This window comes from Camellia sinensis, chromosome 6 (assembly GCF_055761805.1).
Source record: "Camellia sinensis isolate YWXY chromosome 6, ASM5576180v1, whole genome shotgun sequence".
Taxonomy (NCBI): Eukaryota; Viridiplantae; Streptophyta; class Magnoliopsida; order Ericales; family Theaceae; genus Camellia; species Camellia sinensis.
In genome coordinates, this window is record NC_138966.1 from 24,107,632 (window position 1) to 24,128,791 (window position 21,160).

General features: G+C 34.0%; 1 protein-coding gene, 1 long non-coding RNA gene and 1 pseudogene across 3 annotated transcripts; 2 read left to right on the forward strand and 1 right to left on the reverse strand.

The window, feature by feature from the left end:
* Positions 1 to 1,550: 1,550 nt before the first annotated feature.
* On the forward strand, positions 1,551 to 4,281 carry LOC145793220 (protein FAR1-RELATED SEQUENCE 5-like). Its single transcript, XM_082875984.1, has 3 exons — positions 1,551 to 3,881; positions 3,968 to 4,099; positions 4,207 to 4,281. Exons 1-3 carry the CDS (start codon positions 1,551 to 1,553, stop codon positions 4,279 to 4,281), a joined length of 2,538 nt encoding a protein of 845 aa, XP_082732110.1.
* LOC114256779 (peptidyl-prolyl cis-trans isomerase FKBP62-like) lies at positions 3,974 to 5,802 on the forward strand (annotated as a pseudogene). Its single transcript, XR_014332046.1, has 5 exons — positions 3,974 to 4,099; positions 4,207 to 4,898; positions 4,999 to 5,079; positions 5,167 to 5,364; positions 5,468 to 5,802. The product of XR_014332046.1 is annotated as a peptidyl-prolyl cis-trans isomerase FKBP62-like (transcript).
* A 2,176-nt stretch (positions 5,803 to 7,978) lies between these two features.
* On the reverse strand, positions 7,979 to 10,403 carry LOC145792249 (uncharacterized). Its single transcript, XR_014331635.1, has 3 exons — positions 10,077 to 10,403; positions 8,313 to 8,464; positions 7,979 to 8,227 (listed from the first exon to the last, which is right to left on the reverse strand). It is a non-coding gene; the product is annotated as an uncharacterized LOC145792249 (long non-coding RNA).
* Positions 10,404 to 21,160: the final 10,757 nt, after the last annotated feature.

Below are 21,160 nucleotides of genomic sequence, written 5' to 3' on the forward strand. Positions count from 1 at the left end.
TTTTTTTAAATTTACAGATTCATGTTTTAGAAGAGATTCATGTTTTAAAAACATGAATCTGTTTTAAGGATTGTTTAAATTTACAGATTCATTGTTTTTAAATTTACAGATTCATGTTTTAGAAGCATCCCCTGTTTCTTTTTTGGGAACAAACATGAGTGCAATGAAAGACGAAGTTTCAAAAAAGACTGATATGTATGTGAACATGCTCCAACAAAGTGCTGAAGAATGCAAAAAAGAAAGGGTAATGAATGTTCTTTATATTTGCAATAGCTAATCCATATATTTAAGAGGCATTACAATCTATTGAGGTGATTATTTTGAAAGACCAAATATTATTTATTGATAAAAAAAATATGTTGATTTTGCATTTGCAGGGGGGCTATAATGTTTTTATCTTCTTGCTGTGTATATATCATAAGATGAAATACTTCACAAGAATCTTTACAATGTGAAGCACCTGTGATTCGAGAGTAATCATAAGTTTGTGACTTTTACTGAGTTGATAGGAATGTGCTATATTCTAATTGTATTCAGTGGACTTTCATGTGTGAGATATTCTTTTACTGAGTTGATAGGAATGTGCTATATTCAGATTCATGTTTTAGAAGAGACCAAACCCACAGATTCATGTCAGACATCAATTTTAGTGTCTGAACAAGGATTGTAGGAATATAATTATAGGTAGTGAATCATCTGTTAGGAGGTGAACCACCTGTTAGGCCTAAGTAGTATAGGTAGTGAATCATGTATGAAGCTGTACACGAACGAATTGATGCTCTTTACAGATTCAGACATCAATTTTAGTATCTGAACAAGGATTGTTTTTTTAGAAGGGATTGTGTGAATCGAAGTTTCTCTTAGGCTAGAATTCATGTCTGTAAATTTAACAATCAATTCCATGTTTGATAATTGAACCTTGAAAGAATCATTAGTATATGGAACTTAAACTCTGAAGCCCAAAAGAAACACAACTGAACTCTCAAACTGATTTTAATAAGAGGCACACTCAGAATTTTATTGAAAGTATTAGTGAAGTAGTTATAAAAAAAAAAAAAATAAGGGAACAAAACTACAAAAGAAATACATTGATCCTTAAAGGAGGCATGGCCAAACAGTTTGCAGTGGCTTATGTACTAGTACAATTTAAACTTTAAGTCAAAATTGAATCCACCAGGAGTATGCAGCACTGTTTATTGACTGAAGCAACATAAATAGTTTAGGTAACATATTTTTAATTATATATTTGGAACAATAGTTTAGATATATATATATATATATATAGATTTGAATTTGATTCTCTTTCAGTGTGTTCAGTATGTTGCAGAGACTGTTCTCTTTGAACTTTGTAATCCAATCAACAATAAAAATGAATAACATGAGACATGCCCTCTCTCATTTTTTTTCCATGCACTGTTAATTGCATTTTCTAAACCATTTCTTGATCTATAATGTTCCTTGTTTCTTTATATATATTCAAGTGGTACATTTGTTATTCGTTGATTATCTTATTCAGTTTCTTAATTTTTTAAGTGACTTGGCACATTCAAATGGAACCTAACAATCATGAGAATGACGGGGGTGAGTGTGATTGGAAGCCTAGAGTTCGCATGACGTTTGATACAGAACAAGAAGCATATGATTTCTATAATACTTATGGAGGAAGGTTGGGCTTTAGTATTAGAAGGGGTTATGTAAACAAGAGCAAAGACGGGCAAATCACTTCAAGGCAATTTGTTTGTAATAAGGAAGGATTTCGGGTTGTCGACAAGCGAGATTCATTAACAAAAAATCCTAGGCAGGAAGTGAGGACTGGTTGTCAAGCCCGAGTTGTCATTAAGTGGGATAGGAATATTCAGAAATTTTTTGTTAGTGATTTTGTTGAACAACATAATCATATCTTCGTACCAGCAGAATGTACGCATATGTTACCATCCCAAAGGAAGATATCTGCATCACAGGCAACCGAAATAGATTTAGCCGAAAGATCTGGAATCCGTCTTAATGCTGCATTTGAGCTCATGGGTAATGAAGTTGGTGGAAGGGAGTCGCTTGGGTTTACAAAACTTGACCAAAAAAATTATTTGAGAACGAAGAGGCAAAACAGTTTAGCATATGGGGAGGCAGGTAGCATTTTGCAATATTTTCGTGACAAATCATTGGAGAATCCATCTTTTTTTTACTCAGTCCAATTAGATAACGAGGAGCAGATTACGAACATATTTTGGGCCGATGCTCAGATGATCATGGATTATGGGCAATTTGGTGATGTTGTCACTTTCGACACTACTTACAAGTTAAATAGTGCACATAGACCATTTGCGTCTTTTGTTGGATTAAACCATCATAGGGAAACTGTGGTATTTGGTGCAGCTTTGATGTATGATGAGACCGCCGATTCTTTCGTATGGCTGTTTAGAAGATTCTTGGAGGCAATGTCAAGTAAGGCTCCAAAAACAATTTTTACGGATCAGGATGCTGCAATGGCTAAGGCCATACCTATTGTCATGCCTAACACAACCCACCGCCTTTGCACTTGGCATTTGATGCAAAATGCATTAAGGCATGCAAATTCTATCTTCAAGGATAAGGCGATGAAGGATAAGGGAATGAAGAGTGTTTTATACACGTTTATGTACGACATTGAGGATGAGGAAGAGTTTATGTTAAAATGGGAGGAAATGCTTGACAAGTATGAAGTAACAGATAATCATTGGTTGAAGTTAACATTTGGGGTCAAGGAAAAATGGGGTTGGCCATATGTTAGAAATGCATGGGGTGCGGGCATGAGTAGCACCCAACTTAGTGAATCCTTTAATGCTTTCTTGAAGGATTTCATTCGGTCTGATCATAACTTAATGCAATTTTTCATGCATTTTGATCGAGTTCTGTCTGAGAAAAGGTACAAAGAGTTACAAGCTGAATATGCTCTATGCCAAAAGTTGCCCAGGGTGAATATTAAAGTGAAGATTATGGAGCAAGCTGCAGCTGTTTACACAAATAAAATTTTTGAAGAATTTCAGGATGAGTATGTCAAGTCCCTTGAAGTCAACATTGAAGAAATTGAACACCATGGTGAGAGTACCGTTTATACGGTTCTTGATAGTGATGGTATAAAGGTGAGGAAGGTGAGGCAGGAGTGTGATGATTCGGTCACTTGCAATTGTAGGAAGTTTGAAATGAAGGGCATTTTGTGTAGTCATTGTTTGAAGATCCTTAGAGAAAGACTCAATTTGAAAGAGATTCCTTCACAATATATTCTGAAGAGATGGACTAAAAAAGCAAGATCTGAAAATGTGAAAGATAGGTGTGGGCATGATATTCAGGTTGATGTAAGGTTGCATCAAACTTCACGTTATAGGTCATTGATGGCAATATTCAGATCAGTAGCGTGTAGAGCTTCTGAAAGTGAGGAAACATATAATTTGACGGTAGAGAAAGCGGATGAATTAATTGCAGACATTGAAACCATGTTAACCGCAAAATTCAATATGCCTTGTTCAGATACTATTCAAGAAGAAAGCCCCCCCAACACATGCCCCGAAAGCTTTGAAGTGGATGGTGTAGCGGATAAAAATGTAGTCCAAGCAAAAGGACTCAAGAGAAAAGAGTGCACTAGCAAAGGACGGAGGCGGACAAAAGGTGGTTTGGAGCTTGCTTTGGCAAAGAAAAATAAAACAAGTTCACATAATGCTTCTCAAACTTCCATGTCTGTTACTCCCCAAAGTCCTCCCTTATTTCCGGCAAGTGCTCCTGAAGCAGCTCCCTTAATTCCTCAGTCGGCTCCTTTATTTTCAAGTGTTCCTCAACTTCCTCCATTCTCGCCGAGTGTTCCTCAAGTTAGAGCTTCTCCATCTCAATTTATGTATCCCGCCTATGATGTAAGTTAGTTTAATAAAAAGTGTTAGTACGGATTTGTAGGTGACTATTATCATTTTAGATTGATATGTGTTTGCTATTGTTGCAGCCAAGTTTTCTTCATCACAATATGCATTTTTCAATGCCATCGATGTATTCCGTCCATGGAACCTATCAAGCATTGCTTAACAATGCAAGTAGTTATCACTCGCAAGCTTCAAATAGTCCCGCCTGTAGTGAAGTAATTTAGTTTTCACCTTTCCTCATTGATTTTGTCATTAATTCATTTAAAGTTCCATTTTAATTTATGGTTCCTCTTCTGTAATATTAATATCTTCTTTTTTGTAGGTACTATACGGTCGTGGTCGTGGTCGTGGCTGTGGCCGTGGGCATGGGGATGTCGATCACAAGCGAACATCTTAGTGTTATTTTGTTTTCGGAATTTTTGTGAAGGGCATTTTGTTGGATATGTAATATTCAAAACCTGAATTGTTGATGAACTTTTGATTAGTTTTTGCTTCATTTTTGTTGAATTTTCTGTGCAAATGTTGCTGAAACATTGGAGAATGAGCTTTATACATAACTACGATAAGGATGGTCGTACTGTGTTAGAGATTAGGAATTAGGCGAATGAGCTTCATATATATGCATTAGTAAGATAATGTTGCTGGTACTGTGTTGGGCAGCAGCATATGTAATCTGTTGCCTCATGCAAATTGTGAAGTACCTGTCTTGGGCACAAGATAATGTGTAAGGCCACAACAGATGCAGCTGCTGGTGTAAGGCCACAACAGATGCAGCTGCTGGTGTAAGGGCACAACAGCAGCATAGGTTCACATGGGTGTGTTATTCACATCCCATATCTCCATTTCCGGAAGGAGGATGATCTGTTGCTTTTGAAGCACTGTGTTGAGGACTACATTGAATTATTGACATCTTGTGCAACCTCATGTTCATTCTTGCAGTTAAGTATGAAGCTCGGCTTGAGGATGGAACACTTCTGTCAAAATCTGATGGGGTGGAATTCACTGTTGGAAATGGTTTGTATTGTTGAAATTAGTTTTAATATCGTTTTTCTTTTATCTTCTTGGTTTATAGGTTATTTTCAAGTATTTGTTGACATGGTGATCCTTTGTGCAGGGTATTTCTGTCCTGCCTTGTCAAAAGCTGTGAAAACAATGAAAAAGGGTGAAAAGGTCCATCTGACAGTGAAGCCAGAATGTAAGTTCACTTAACATATCGCTTGAACCTCTGCTATGATAAGTAATATGGTGTTAAATTTTCATTAATCTTTGTAATTTGCCACAGATGCATTTGGGGAGAATGGCAGACCAGCAACTGGTGAGGAATGTGCCGTGCCACCAAATGCCACAGATGCAGTCCTATAATTTTATATTCTACGTTTCTGTTGTGGGACAGTAAAATTGATTGGGAAGCTGCAAGACGGGACTGTCTTTCTGAAGAAGGGACATGATGAGGAGCCATTTGAATTCAAAATAGATGAAGGTAATTAGCATAATCTTGCCTATATTATCATTTTTTTGAAGATTTTTGAGTTTCTTGTTTTCTAAATCATTCTAAGCTTGACTTGGGATTGAATTTTGAACAGAACAAGTTATTGATGGACTTGATAAATCTGTCAAAACAATGAAGAAGGGAGAGATTGCGCTTGTAACAATTCATCCAGATTATGCTTTTGGTTCATCCGCATCACACCATGAATTAGCTGTTATACCTGCCATTTCCGGAAGGAGGATGATCTGTTGCTTTTGAAGCACTGTGTTGAGGACTACAATGTACCTCCTGAGCTACAATGTACCTCCTGTCTTCCTGCATTCATTGTGCTCGTGCAGTCTAGTGATGCTCATCATGCACTAGTATCCTTTTTTGCTAATGAGGCAGAGCATAAATTTCAAGTTATAAATTTCTTTTTGTAATTATTTTCTTTACTTCTTCTATTAATTCTGTTAAAAATGGTATGCAGGTTGATGAAATCCCAACACTTGGCATGGTTCTGCACGTAATGCCAGATTTGAAATGGTAAAGTATTGTATTTATTAGTTTTTTGCAAAATTAGCTTAGTTTGATTTCTAGTTTTCCATAAACAAGTCTCAACATTGCTAGATTCTAATGTAACCAGCTGCATCACTATCATTCAATCTGATAGCAATCTTCTTTAGAGCTCAGATATGATTGCATGACATCACACGTGTCAATGTAATTAATAGATTCAGCATCAGATAGCAATCTTCTTTAGAGCTCAGATAAATTACTAATGGCCATGAATCAAATCAATTTTTATAAATGCTTATTCATCATACCTCCAACTACCTTGTTGACAAACTTGGCTTATTTCAATCATTTGTGGTAAATGTCCAGCTGTTTGTGATGTCTCTCTACAGTTTGAACTAGAGCCTAGACTAGCGAATACATAAAGGATGCATGTGAAATTATGCATTTCGTTGGGGATATAATTAGACATTCTATTAATTTTCTACTTTTTTGAATGGAAACTATCTACTCGTGGCTGTAAGAATTGAGAGACATGGTCTTTAAAAGATTTTTGTAGTTAACACACAAAATGTGCGTGTGCATACCTGTTGCTGGAATATCACTCAATTGAATTCCTAACTATATACATGATGCAATACAATATATGTATTGTTGAGGCTCAAGCTTTTAAACTCTTTAGGTATCTTCTTCCTACATGAAGAGCATCCCATGTTGTGTTTGCCTTGTTAAATGCTAACAGCTATGTCAGAGACTTGTATCTTCTTCCTATTGATGGTTCTCCTCCCCCCCCCACCAAACTGTTAATTTCTATTGATGAATGGCTGTGCAGATCACTCCGCCACCCATCTCAAAAACCGATTTTGATAAGGTCGTTGCCCGACATAGGCCAACTGTGAGCAAAGGTGACCTTCACGTGCATGACAGATTCAGAAGAGAGTTTGGAGAGGAAGGCTGATCAAATATTGACTCAATGTTATCCATTTGTGGAATTGCTGCCATTTGTATTTTATAAATATATAAATATATGTCGCAGCTGGATTTGGGGATGTATTTATTAATCTATTTTAAAGCTTCTTCCATTTGTAAAGGTGATACAACAGCTTAGGCTTTTCTTCTGTATTGAGGTGTTATTACTTTTTAAATTTGTTAATTGATGTAAAAAACAGATTCTGGAGTATTGCTTCACTAAAAAGCCTAGCCTTGCTATTTGCCAACTTGTGAGCCTCTTTTACTGGCATAGTTATGCTTGTGAAAACTCTTAGGTAGTGTTTGGGATTTTCATTTTGATAATGCATTTTTTTTAATAAAATTTTTTTTTTTACTGAATCAAATGTTAGAGTAGACATCTTTGATAGAATGAACCAATCATTCCAATGAAATAAACATAGTATCCAAATTTAGTGAAAATACCATTCAATGGTAAATTACAAAAACAATCAGTTTGGTTAAAAAAAAAAAAACTCTTGGATAAATTACGGAGGTGGTTCTTGTGGTTCGTTGCGGCAATTTCGTCTCTTCATTTTCAATTGCATCAATTTTGTCCTAGAACTTTGGTTGTAGGTTACGTGGTCCAAATGCTAATTGTCGTTGCATTTGTTGATGGAAAAGCGGCTTGGGCATTGCACATGCTATACTTGCAAGGGCAAAAATATTAATCAACCTGTTCATAATCAACCTGTTTGGTAGCATACATTTCAACCTGTTCATAATCAACCTGTTTGGTAGCACACCTTGTTATTCAAGCTGCTCATTGAACATGTTATTCAATTCAACATGTTCAACTCAAACAAATCTGTTATACACTCAATAGATTTCACAAACCAATAATTCAACAGATTTCATCTCAAACGTTCAACCTGTTATACATTTCCACCTGTTTGGCAGCATACATTTCAACTTTAGCATACAGATTTCACAAACCAATAATTCAACAGATTTCATCTCAAACAAACCTGTTATACACTTGTTTTTGCAAGCCATAAGATTTATAAGCACCAAAAAAATATTACAAAACAAGAACAAAAGTACATTACATTCATAGCATGTTCAAAAACCTAAAATACAAAAGTACATTGTTCTTGAATACACAAAATACACAAAGTAGCTTACATTGAGTCATTTACAAGATAAAGTACAAAAATACACAAAATACAATGACATAGGTCATTGCCTTGAACATCTTCTCCATCCTTTCAAGCCTTCTATCATGCTCACCAAGCGTTGTCCTCAGATCATTAATTTCTTCTGTTGTTGACCGAGGTCCAGCATTGGTTGAAGTTGATGCGGTAATGTCGTCGTCGTCGTCGTCGTCGTCGTCTGCGAACCACCTAAAGTAATTGCAGTGGTTGTTCGTAGACTACAATGGACAAGAATTAGTTAATCAATAAAGGACAAACGAAATTTGTAAAACTAACAAATTCATTTATAAAACAGGTACTTACATATTTTCTTGGGCAAACAAAATAGACACGTCCTTTATTTCCATTTGCATTGGTTCGCACAATACGCACGGAAGCTATTCTTCCACAATTACAAAACCTTGGCTTTAATGTCAAGTTCGTATTATTAGTAGAAGATGAAGTCATTTGTTTATCTGCATAAAAAATACCAACAGATTCATCTTTAATTTTATTTTATGTTTGGGTGTGGAAATATGTAGTGTAACAGATATTGATGTGAAGCATATTCTTCCGACCAATCAAGTAATTATAGTGTTGAAAAACACATACTGATTAGGAGTGTCCAACTTCAGTTGCTGGTGCATTCAAGCCAAGTTGAAATGAAAAGAGAACTATTAATTCGCAAGCCCAAGTCAACAAGACAGTTCACAGAACTAATAATGTCAGATATTATCAATGAAGATTATATTAAGGTGGAACTTCCCACTACCAACTTTAAAGCAACCCTATGAATTGAATGACAAGTAAACTATGAATTAAAAAGCTCGAGTATACATGACATATTCAAAACACAATCACACAACTCTGCAACATCCCAACCATCCAGAACAGTTGAAGTGACATCTAACCTTTCCCATGTGACATAAGCTAAAACCCTATTTCAGTCCTAATGTGGATCGTGCATCACAGATCAGCAAGGGAGTTCTTCCAAGTCACTAGTTACATCACTGCTCAGATGTGGTGAAAAATAAGCAAGGGTTCCCACACTTTAAAAAGAGAACTAATATTATTTGTTTACAAGAAACTAAATGGGTAAGAAAAAATCTAACGAATGGAGTTCTTCAATGTTTTAAATTACATAATACTTAGACCTCTTTTCATCGATCATTCACTAGTTATGCGAATGAAAAAATTGATATTATTATCTTTTTTATATTGAAATGTATACTTTATCTTATTATCCTTATATTTTCACAATATTTGCATTACATATGATCCATTTGACTTTATTAAAAGAGAATTCAATGTCTACAAATTTAGACTTGTTATATTTTTTTTTTTCCAAACCTTAAAGAAGATCAATGTAATTTACCTTCTAATATAAAGACTTGGGGTCACTACTGTACATTGTGCAAAATAGTAATTGTTGTGTAGCTTGTGAGACATATTTCAAGTCCTATTTTGATAAACCTTTCATTTTTTTAAAAAAAAAATATTGAGTAACCAGAGAAATACTGTCTTCCAAACTCTTACATTCTCTTACATTCCTCTGTCTTCCAAACTCTTACATTCTCTTACATTCCTCTGCTATGATAAGTAATATGGTGTTAAATTTTCATTAATCTTTGTAATTTGCCACAGATGCATTTGGGGAGAAGGGCAGACCAGCAACTGGTGAGGAATGTGCCGTGCCACCAAATGCCACAGAGAAATACTATATTTAAATTACACACAGATTAAATTATACAAATAGAGGGTCATTTTAAATTACATACAGATGCCCATGTTTGGAATTTAAATACTACAGCTTTGTGTCGTTAATTTAAATTACACACAGATTAAATGCCCATTTCAGGCCCATTACACACAGATGCATATATATATATATATATATATATATAAATATATTCATAAATTTCTTTGATGATTCCAATCATCTACAGTTCGGTTCCTCTAAGCATAGATCTGAAATAAATCATGTAAAAAGGTCTCAAATCAAAACCGTAAGATCATATTTTTTGATTTTTTCCCTAATTTTTTGAATCAAAGCCCTAAATTTTTTGAAGTTTAGAGGATGAAACGAACCTGTGGTTTTTTCTTTCAATCTGTTGAGTATGGTGACCCAGCGGTGTGGCGAGCGGCAGCGGCGACGGTGGCGAGCGGCAGCGGCGACGGTGCCCTTCTCTCTCTCTCTCTCTCTCTCTCTCTCTCTCTAATTTCAGATTTGCATTCAACAGGAACCCTCGTTCGTTGTTTTCAAATCGGGCAAAAAGTTTTTTTTTTTTTTTTTTTTTTGTCCTCACCAAAACGACGTCGTTTTGGTGAGGACGATTCTGAACCGTCGGATCATTCACTCTAGAGGATCACTCTAGAGAGTTACTCTAGAGGATCCGGACGCCTTATCCCCTTCCTTTTCGCTTTGAAATTAGGGGGTATTGGTTGTTGAAAAAATTATTTGTCTTTTTGTTTGGAGGATTATGATATGAGATCCCTAAAAATCAACAAAAAAAAAAAAAAAAAAAAAAAAACACAACATTACAATTTTAGGGTCATTCAATGCGCATGAAGGTAGTGGGGCTTTACCTCATTGAGCAATATGGAGCACCACCTAGCTCATATCAATCATCATGTTGTTGTCGTCTCTTTATTCTCTAATATGAAGTGGTGGATTTCATCACCTCGACCATCTAGAATAAAAATTATTCAATACTCAGAGTATGTGGCATGGCCTATACGCTATTTTTTGTCAATAAAAAAATCACAATACATATAAAGCAAGTTTTTTTTTTTTTTTGTCAGTTATCTATTTAATAGAAGTGAATTAACATGTCTCACTCATGAAATATTACGTTAGGTAAATAGATTGAAACACCACGTAAATAATGATGTTATAAGATTATTGAATAATTATCGTATCGTACATGGAATAACTTCTCTCTACTCTCAGGCTCGTCTGGAAATTGATTATTTTAATTAGTTTTTTTGACTTTTTGACTCTTTTAGCCTATCTAAAAAAGTTGTGTATGGATAGTTAGTTAATTTTTTCCAGTTGATTTGATGGTTGTAACTTATAAGAGAAAAAGTGAAGTGATTATGATTTTGATGTGATATTTGTTTTTTTTTTTACTATTTTAACCCAAAACCATCTTTTCAAATAGGGCCTGAGATGGGATCAAGGAATTACCAAAAAGTCCTATTTTTAAGACTTAGGCCTCGTTTGGGAACAGGCGATTTTGATAACTTTTTAATTTTTTAGCTAAAACATGAGGTAAAAAAAATTAGTATGTTTGGGGTGACTTTTAGACTTTTTACGAAAAGATGTGCAAAAAGTAGAGAGAAAATAAAAATTTTGACTTTTTGGTGTAGGTTATATGTTTTTTGGCTTTTTAATTAACTTTTTGACTAAAATATTAACTTGCCAAACGAGGCCTTATTACTCATTAAGTCCTATTGATAAATTTTTAATAAATTTATCAATATTTCTTATTTTTATAAATAAATTTACAGTGATAAATTTATAAGTAAATAAATTTAATTAATAAGACTGATTTTTAAGTAATACTAGGATCACTCTCCGAGCTAGGTAACACAACACAAAACACATTAATTAATTAGTAAGAATAGTTAGATAGGAGTTAAATGCTACGCGTGCTATATATATATATATATATTCACGCTTAAAATGCTAGTGCTAATAAGTAAATAGTCCAAGTACTATGGGAAAATAGTTAGGTATTAATTAATTAGTAAGAATAGTTAGATAGGAGTTAAATGCTACGCGTGCTAGGGGTGAGCAGCGGATATACCGATCCGCCAAAACCGACCGAACCAAACTGATCCGCCGCATTTTGGACGGATGCGTGATGACGAGCGGACGGTTGCGGATTGATTTTCTCAAATCCGCCAATTTGGCGGACGGATGGCGGATTTGAGATTTTTTGGCCGCAACCGAACCACCAAACCGCCAAATCGCGAGCACCCCTAGTAATTTATAAGACTTTGTATTTTTAATTTGTTTAAATATTATATTTGTGTTTTCAATTGAAAAAGAGTTTAAATATTCTGTTGAAAAAAAGTTTTCAACTTGAATATATTTTTTGAATTGAAAAAAATAAACGTATTATTCATATATATTTTTTAGTTTTTAAATGTAACTCTAAAAATAATAAATAGAAAATATGATATATGTTGGTTGGTTTTTGTTTTCAAAAACATATGTAGATGTAACAATACAGAGACATTCAATCTCTACTACTACTCTGTTCATGGTTTTGGTGATTTGAATTGTTATTATATTTTAAGAATCACAGATTGTAATACTTTATGGGGATGAATCATACTGTGATTGTAATATGTGGATGAGGCATACAGTGATCATGATATTCTAAAGTTTCAAACTTTTTTTTCTTTAGATAAGGCATACAGTGATTGTAATATTTTTTTAAGTCATTGACTGTAATACTTTCTTTTTCTTTTTTTTCTTTTTTCGTTTGAGGAAGTGCACAAGTTGAATTATGTTGAAAATTTATAAAATTTTAAACCGCCAAACCGATTCGCATCCATCCGCCAAACCGCCAATCCGCTCAATCCACATCCGCCGGATTGGCGGACGGATGCGGATTGATTTTCTTCAATCCGCCAATCTGGCGGACGGATGGCGGATTGGAGGTTCCGTGGCCGCAACCGACCCGCGCCCACCGTCGCGTGCTATATATATATATATATATATATATATATATTCACGCTTAAAATGCTAGTGCTAATAAGTAAATAGTCCAAGTACTATGGGAAAATAGTTAGGTATTCTCATGGTATGTTTGATTGATAGGATTAGAGTATGAGACTTAAATTATTAATTCTAGAGTCTAATAATCTTGTGTTTATTTTAAAATTTTATTTCAGGATTATTAATTCAATGGATAATTAATCCAACAAATTTATAGAATTATTAGTGATGGAGTAAGGATGGGATTATATATCTTGACTTGGGAAATATAATAAAAAGACTGTTTTACTCTTAACTAAAAATTAAAACACTTATATTTTAGAAGGCTAAAATTTTTTTTAAAAAATTGAAAATATTTTTTGATATTTATTTTATCAAATTAGTTTATATTTAAAAAAAATTAAAAAGAAAAACCAAACATGGCCTTTGTATTTTTATTTTGCTTTTATTTATTTATTTATAATTTTTTTCAAAACCACGTTTATGAAGAAATTTTGATAAAGTAAAGATTGTGAAGAAACATTGATGGAGGGTAAAATTAGAAAAGAAGATAAATATAGTTGTAATCAAACAATTCATATGTTTTCTTATCCAATGCAAATCAAACAATGGATAAAGGGATAATTTATCCTACTAATCCAATTTAATATTGAATACAACAATAATTTGATGGGGTTATTAATACTTCAGGGCATGTTTGTATGGACGGACTGGATAATGGGGGATTGTAATCCATCAAACTCTTAGTCATGTGATACATTGTCCCTGGATACATTGTCCCTGGACTATTTGGTTAGACTGGATTTATATCTTATGTTTGTTTAGTCATGGGATTAGATGTCTACATTGGACTATTTTAAGTGAATCCAATATTTTATTGGACGGACTGAAAAAGAATAAATGCTCAAAAGATTATTTTACCCTTGTAATTTATAATTTATATTTTTATTAATATATAATTTTAAATTTGTAATCTATAATTTATAATTTATAATTTAACAACACTAAAAATTTTTAATTTATAAGGCCATAATTTTTAATTTATTATTTTCAATTAAATTAAATTTATAATTTATATTTTTATTTAATATATAATTTTAAATTAACAATACCAAAAAAATAATTTTATTTAACATATAAATTTAATTTTTTAACAGCACTAAAAAAATTTAATTTATAAGGCCATAATTTTTAATTAAATTTATAATTTTTATTTTTTATTTAATATATAATTTTAAATTAACAACACAAAAATTTTTTTATTAATAATCAAAAGACTATTTTACCATTTTTCAATTGTTTACTAAGTAATAAAATAAAGATAAAACGAACATTTCACACATTAGTCCCATGGGATACAAATCCCAAGGAAATAATCTCACCCATCTCCCTAGGATTGTTTAATCCCACATATGAGGGACTAGTAGTCCGGAGGAATTATTAATCCGGAGCAAGCATATTGAACCAAACAACGGACTATTAGTCTGGATGAACTAATAGTCCAATCCCATGACCCAATCCTTCACTGTTGATCTTGTAAATCAAACATGGCCTCATAGTATTCCTGGGATGTTATTATAGTGTCTTTAATAAATAAGAAATTACAAAATATATTAGGGTAAGTTTTTTTTTTTTATTTTATTTCTTAATTAGTTAATAAAGATGGATCAACATTATGTTATCACAAAAAAATTTCACTATATTAGTGATTAAGAACACTATATAAATAATGCCACATAATAAAACAAAATAAAAAGTATTACATAATTATTCTAGCTCCATGTCTTGAACATAAAGTCAGTCATGTAAAATAATAATTTAATTTTGGAGCTCTAATTTAATATGCTCATCTAATACTTCCATATTAATGAAAACAATAATTATGTGACAAATAAAATTGACCGAATTTAATTAAAGTTGATCCCAAACACATTTAACAATTGATCAATCCTTAGGCCCTGTTTGTTTTCCGAACTCAATGGCCAAATTGGACTGTTAGTGATGTGATGAGCACCAATATCATATTTGTTTGCAAAATGAAGCTCCAGATTCGGAGTCTGTTCAAATTACGAAAGTTCTTAGATGAGCGGACTAACAGTCACCTAGAGTAAATGATATTCAAAAATACTCTGTTAAGATTAGAGTAGAACTGATTGTCTGGGAGGACGTTTGAGTAGTCGGACCCGTCTAATTACAAATTAAAGCTCAAAACCATGGACTGTTGTGAAAAACCTTGGCTGATTTGTTTGTTGTTTTTTTTGGTCTCTCATTATTTTATTTTTATATTATATAAAAAGAATTTAACACACCACACTAACTATCATCAAAATAAAATAATTTTATTTAATTTCTTCATTAATAATCTCTTTACTAACAATTTCATCTATCCTACCTCTAAAAATAAACCAACCCTTAAGACTTGCTAGCCTTAAAGATGAAAAAGAAATTTTCAATTGGACCACAATCCCAGTCTCTCTTTGGGCAACTCTCATAAAATGTCATTGCCGTTTATCATAACAACAAAAGGGGAATTTATGTTATAGGCCCTCTAAATGGTTGTTTGAGATGTTCTAGATAAGTATATTTTTTAATTTTTTATGAAATATGAATTTGGTATGGATTGGGTTTGAAATGATGTGATAGAGAGATGATGTGATTTAAATATGATAGTGACTTTTTGACTTTTTTAGAAGATGACAAACAAGGCCTAAATTTATCAACTCCTATTATTTAATCTAAAGGGAATTATTTTAATATTAATATCATCTCCAAATCTTTAACATTTGTATTCATAATCATCAAGAGATTTACAAAAGAATATTCCATATGCGACTGTACATTCAACATTCCTAGTATATGAATCTATAGCATGTGATATAGTAAGTCAAGTATGAATAAATGATTCCAAGGACTACAAATTCCAAGACTTAAGCCCGATTACATAAAAGTTGTTCTCGAACCCATACATATAAAACTCTTAGCTTGTCAAAATAATTACAATAAGGAAAAGAGCCTTGTGCTCTCAAAACATATTCCACGCCGCCAACTCGGCGGCATCACCACATCTTTTCATGTACAAAATTTCATAGGGTGAGCATAAAGCCTAGTAGGAAAATCTCAACAAATTATACAATCTCATGGGATGAATGCATATGCCATGCCATGTTTAAGGGAAAAAAAAAAAAACATATACCTTTATCTTTGAAACTTTTGTGCATAATGCAATCTTGAGAATTTAACAATTCAATAATTTTCAATGTACTTCAAAGGGGCAGTAAATATGACTCAAGCAAATCCTCAGGGCTAGTGTTCGATAAACATTAAAATTTGACTTGACATTAACTTCAATTTCATTCCACACTTACAGAAGTTATGTCATCAATTGTCTGAAAACAAGTTGAGAAACTGCATAATACAGGGGATAGTCAAATAATTGAAGAACTTAAATGTTTGACTCGTGGTCCAAATAGAATTTTCACAAAATATAAGCGATATTTGATAAATAGTTTTAGGTTCCATACTAAGGAGATCGAGCGAAAAAAAAAAAAAAAAAAAAACTCAAAATAGTGGGATTATTGTCATGCCAAAAACGCAAAGCTTTGCAAGTGGTAGAGATGGAAATATTATCTTTGAAGATGTTACATTTTATGGTGTGTTAACAGATATAATTGAGTTAGATTATTTGTTTGGGAAGAGGGTTGTGTTATTTAAAGGTGAATGGGTGTCAGAATCAGGGAAAAGACTGTTGGACAATCTTCACTGTATTTAAAAATAAATTATGTTTCTGTACTTAACAACAAACGGGATACAGAAGAAGTAAAGGAAATGAGAGAAATTGTTTGATTACAAAAATCAAACCAGAATATAAAATAAATAAATAAAACAGATTTTTATTTTGTTACAAAAACAAAATCAAAATCTGAAACAAAAAAAATAATAAAACATAAAGTAAATTAATTACTTACCAAATTAATTTCTTGAACAAATTTTTGATCAAGTCCAGTGTTTAACACTGTATCCTTAAGACAGATTCATCATCTCCACGGTGCTTTCACATTGTGGACGTCTATTTCTCAAGATAAAATGATCAACAGTGAGTAGCAGCAGCACTACACATTATTCACACAACGAACACACTAAGTGTTTACACTCTTTCTCACAAGAAAATTGTATGCAACAAAATGCAGAGAGTATTGACTAATTAGGGACGAAAATTGGAGTAAAAAAATCCGAATGAGGGACTGCCTTTATATAGGAAAATTCGTGGTTGTATGGTTTGAATTAAACAGGTGCAAAACTTGTTTGAACAGGTATGTTACCTGTTCGGTTTGAATGAACAGATACAAATCTGCTGGGTTTAAATTTCAAACAGACAAAAACCGTATTAAACAGATTTGAATCTATACAGAAATTCTGAAGAAGTGAAAAACAAATTTGAATTTTTCCTACCAAAATTTGAAATTAAAACTTTAGACAGATTTTATTTTACCAAAAAATAAAATTTAATTCAAATATTTTTGGTCCAAAAAAATAAGTATTGGGCTGGACAAGCCCAACCCAACCTCACACCACGCACACGCATCCACGCCCAAGCCCAGGCCAGGCCCAGACCAGCCCGCCCAACCGACCTGACGGACAGACGGCAGCGGCGGCGCACGCGCATGTTTATTTTTTGGTCCAATAGGTCTAGCCTAATTTGCCCATAACCTTTCCCTTCTACAAACTTGGGGTGCCCCTTGGGGCCCTCCCCAAGTTACAAACTCATGCCTTATAAACCCACAAAATTCTTCCCACCAAACCAATGTAGGACAAGCCTTTATTCAAACCTTAAGGAATTTTCACCAAAAATTTCATTTCCAATGAGCTCACTTTGGCTTCAATTTCTCATTCACCCGATAATGGTTTTGAACAACCAAATATACTACGTGAATTACAACGCGGCATAGAATGCGTTACCACTTAGACCCGCCAACTTTGGCATATGGGTCCCACCTAAAAAATAGACCAAAGTTAAAGGCAAAATCATATTTTCCAAAACCATTTCTAACAATCCCCCACATGAATGGAATTTGATGACAATGGAAATGCAACAATATGCAGAATTTTTCGAAAGAGTATAAATTGAAAATATCTTGCATCAGGATAGGTAGCTTTCGGTCTTAAACCTTCCCTAATGATAACCTATTGGACTTACTAGCTAACCAATGGACACGATGCCTTGAATTGTTCAGTCGTTTGTGTAAGCCAAGACAATAGATTTCACACAAAATATCTTCTGACACATCGTGGTTCTCACGTTTGTGTTCATTTTAACCTTGAACACTCCTGGTTGTTCATGAGTGCTTCTAGAGAATTTAGCCTCTTCATTCTCATAGAACCGGCCACAGTTCGACACTCATATAGGTGATTCTTATTATAAGTATCTCTTATACTCATCTTGATTTTATGCCTAAATCAAGATATAAATAATCATTAAAAGCAAAGCTTATTCTTAAACCCCTGCATACAACTCATGTTGCAGACATCACTCTCACTATAAGAATGGGTAGAGGATTTTAATCCCTTGGTGATTTCTGGTGAGCCACGCATAACTTAGTTGTCCCATTTAACTTAGTTCTTGGGATCTCCAATCATATAAGTAGGGTTGCCATTACGATGACTCTTATGTAATAGGCTTTAATCCCATCTCCTTCGATGAACTATACACTTGCTCCTTTGTCAAACCTTTTGTTAACGGATCCGCAATATTCTCTTTAGATTTTATATAATCTATTGAGATTATTCTATTTGAGAGCAATTGCCTTACAGTATTATGTTGACGACGAATATGTCGTGATTTACCATTATACATATGATTCTATGCCCTGTCTATTGCAGATTGACTGTCACAATGAATGCAAATAGTTGGCACAGGTTTTGGCCACATTGGAATGCTTTCTAAGAAGTGACGAAGCCATTCTGCTTCTTCTCCTGCTTTGTCTAAAGTAATGAACTCAGATTCCATTATTGTCACGACCCAAACCCGCCCCTATAGGTTTAGCATCGTAACCGGCCAGTAATCCTTGAATTACCGAAGGCCTTTGAACTGATTAACAAAAATAAAGGAGCTAACAGAAGCAAATACATAAATATAATTGTCCAATGAGCTGTGCTGACTTATATGAAACAGAATATTTAAAAGTTTATATACATATCCGATAGTCAGCCATACATTATACCCACACACATTATAGTATCTTAAGTACAGCCAACTTAATCACATCCAGTCTCATATATATACAGAACTAAAAGGACTGAACATAGGACACTTCGGGAACCTCTATGTGAGGCGCAATGGTTTGCTGACAACAGAAACATAGTTCCAGACAAAAGCTTTCGGGCTTGAACTCTAGAATGCTCACCTATATATATATATACAACAGTGAGTTAAAACTCAGTGAATAACATTAAGTTAAAGGGGTTAGTGAACGAAATCCGAACGTATCATAAGCGAAAACAGATCACAGCATAATCATTCTCATATCAGAACATAATAATGGTACATCCCATAGAACACATCACAGAACGTCTTCCGACTAGAGTAATCGGTTCTGGATACCGATTAAACACATATCACCACAATGAAGTGGCTAGCTAGATCTTGTAATTACTTGTATGTCATGGACCCGCGTTTTCTTGCCGTCCCCCATGACTTGGGACTATCTATGGATGCCATAATAGATTTCAAACATGGAATATTCGTTCACGAAAACAGATATCATTTCAGAAATAAGAACTTATCATATTTCATTTGGAACGTAACTCATATGAACGTATCTTTACAATAACGTTACTCATAGCGGTTCCAGTAAGCGGTCAATCAGTCCTCGAGTCTTAGCCTACAACCACAAAATACATAACACAAGCATGTCTTATCATTACACAATCAAGTGGCCGTTAAGGCTTAGCTTTCATTACATTGGTTCTTATTCTTTCTTATCACATTGCCTAAAACACACACACTTGCAGTCTCGGAACTTAGTACATTCTTTTCTTAGTGTGTTTCTAATCCATAACCTCATTACTATGGCTTAATTAAGGCTTAGGAATGCCTAAGATGCTAAGAGGATGCCAAAATGTGTGTTGGAACACTTAGTAAAATTTTTGAAAATAAGGTCTCCGCTCGAGCGTAGACTTCCTCGCTCGAGCAGACATGCAAAATGAGAGGGGTCGCTCAAGAGTGACTTCCTCCGCTCGAGCGACCTGCAAACTTGGAAAAAGTACTGGTTGGTCGAAATCCACGCTTGAGCTACAACTCCCACGCTCGAGCGTATCGACAACATGCAAAGGGTTCGCTCGAGCGTCCAAATGGTCGCTCGAGCGGAGAGCTCATGTCTGGAAAAAAAAAAAATACCGAGAGCTCGCATTCTCCACTCGAGCGCAAGTTTCCTCGCTCGAGCGGACTGTAAAATTCTGGGTTTTTCAAAACAGGGTTTGAGCTTCAAAATGTGATTTTAATGGCTATACTCATGCAAAGCTTGATCAAAACACTTGGAAGGCCTTTCTAAAACACAATTACATGATCACTTTCAAACATATAGCTCAAAACTCATGGATTTGGCAAATTTGAACTCCAAAGCTCATGCATGGAAGATTTTTAAACTCCTTTCTTTTGTTCTAAAAAAAATGCAATGAAAACCATAAGCTCATGAAACTTTGAAACATGAAACATGATAATTTCTTGTAGATGATGAGTAAAACTTCTATGCATGCAAAGATTTCAAGAGCAAAACCCAAGACATGAATGAACAAGGTATAATTCTCCGTAAACATGCACACAAGCCATTTTCTTGCTCAAAAACCCAACTTCACTTCAAATTCCTGTAATTGATTCACCAATTTCTTAGTACAAGATGCATGGAAGGTTGCCTACAAAAGAATAGGCTCTAGACTCTTACCTAGCTTCTTGATTTCGAACAATAAGAGATGGTCCTCCTAATTTCCTTCTTCTTCTTCAACCTCAAGAGCTCACTCTCTCACTCTCTAGTTACACTCTCTCTCTCTCACAAGAGACCAAAGAGGCAACCTACCACACCCCCTCACTCAGCTGAATATACACAACACACACCTCACTTTGAGCACCATACACGTGCACACACACACATGGGTTTTAATCCCCTACACTCAATACCACAAAATGCCTCAACACATTATACACTCAATCACATCTTGGATCATTAATAGGATTAGATTAGGTACCAATCACGCATTATTTAAATCAAACATAAGTAATCTTAATTTATTCAGGTTAGCGCGAAATTCAGTTAATCCAAATTAGTTCCCATCAAGGTTCAATTTAATCACATGTGATTTTTTCTGAACCGAATCAATTCCTAATAAAATTTTCCATGGTGTTCTAAAATTTTCAAATAACACGTTGATGTAATCAATTTCGATTTCGGAT

Coding starts and splice junctions, on each gene's coding strand:
- LOC145793220 (XM_082875984.1), top strand. CDS start 1,551: ATGGAACCTAACAATCATGAGAATGACGGGGGTGAGTGTGATTGGAAG. Junction 3,882..3,967: donor TTATGTATCCCGCCTATGAT/GTAAGTTAGTTT, acceptor CTATTGTTGCAG/CCAAGTTTTCTTCATCACAA. Junction 4,100..4,206: donor ATAGTCCCGCCTGTAGTGAA/GTAATTTAGTTT, acceptor TCTTTTTTGTAG/GTACTATACGGTCGTGGTCG.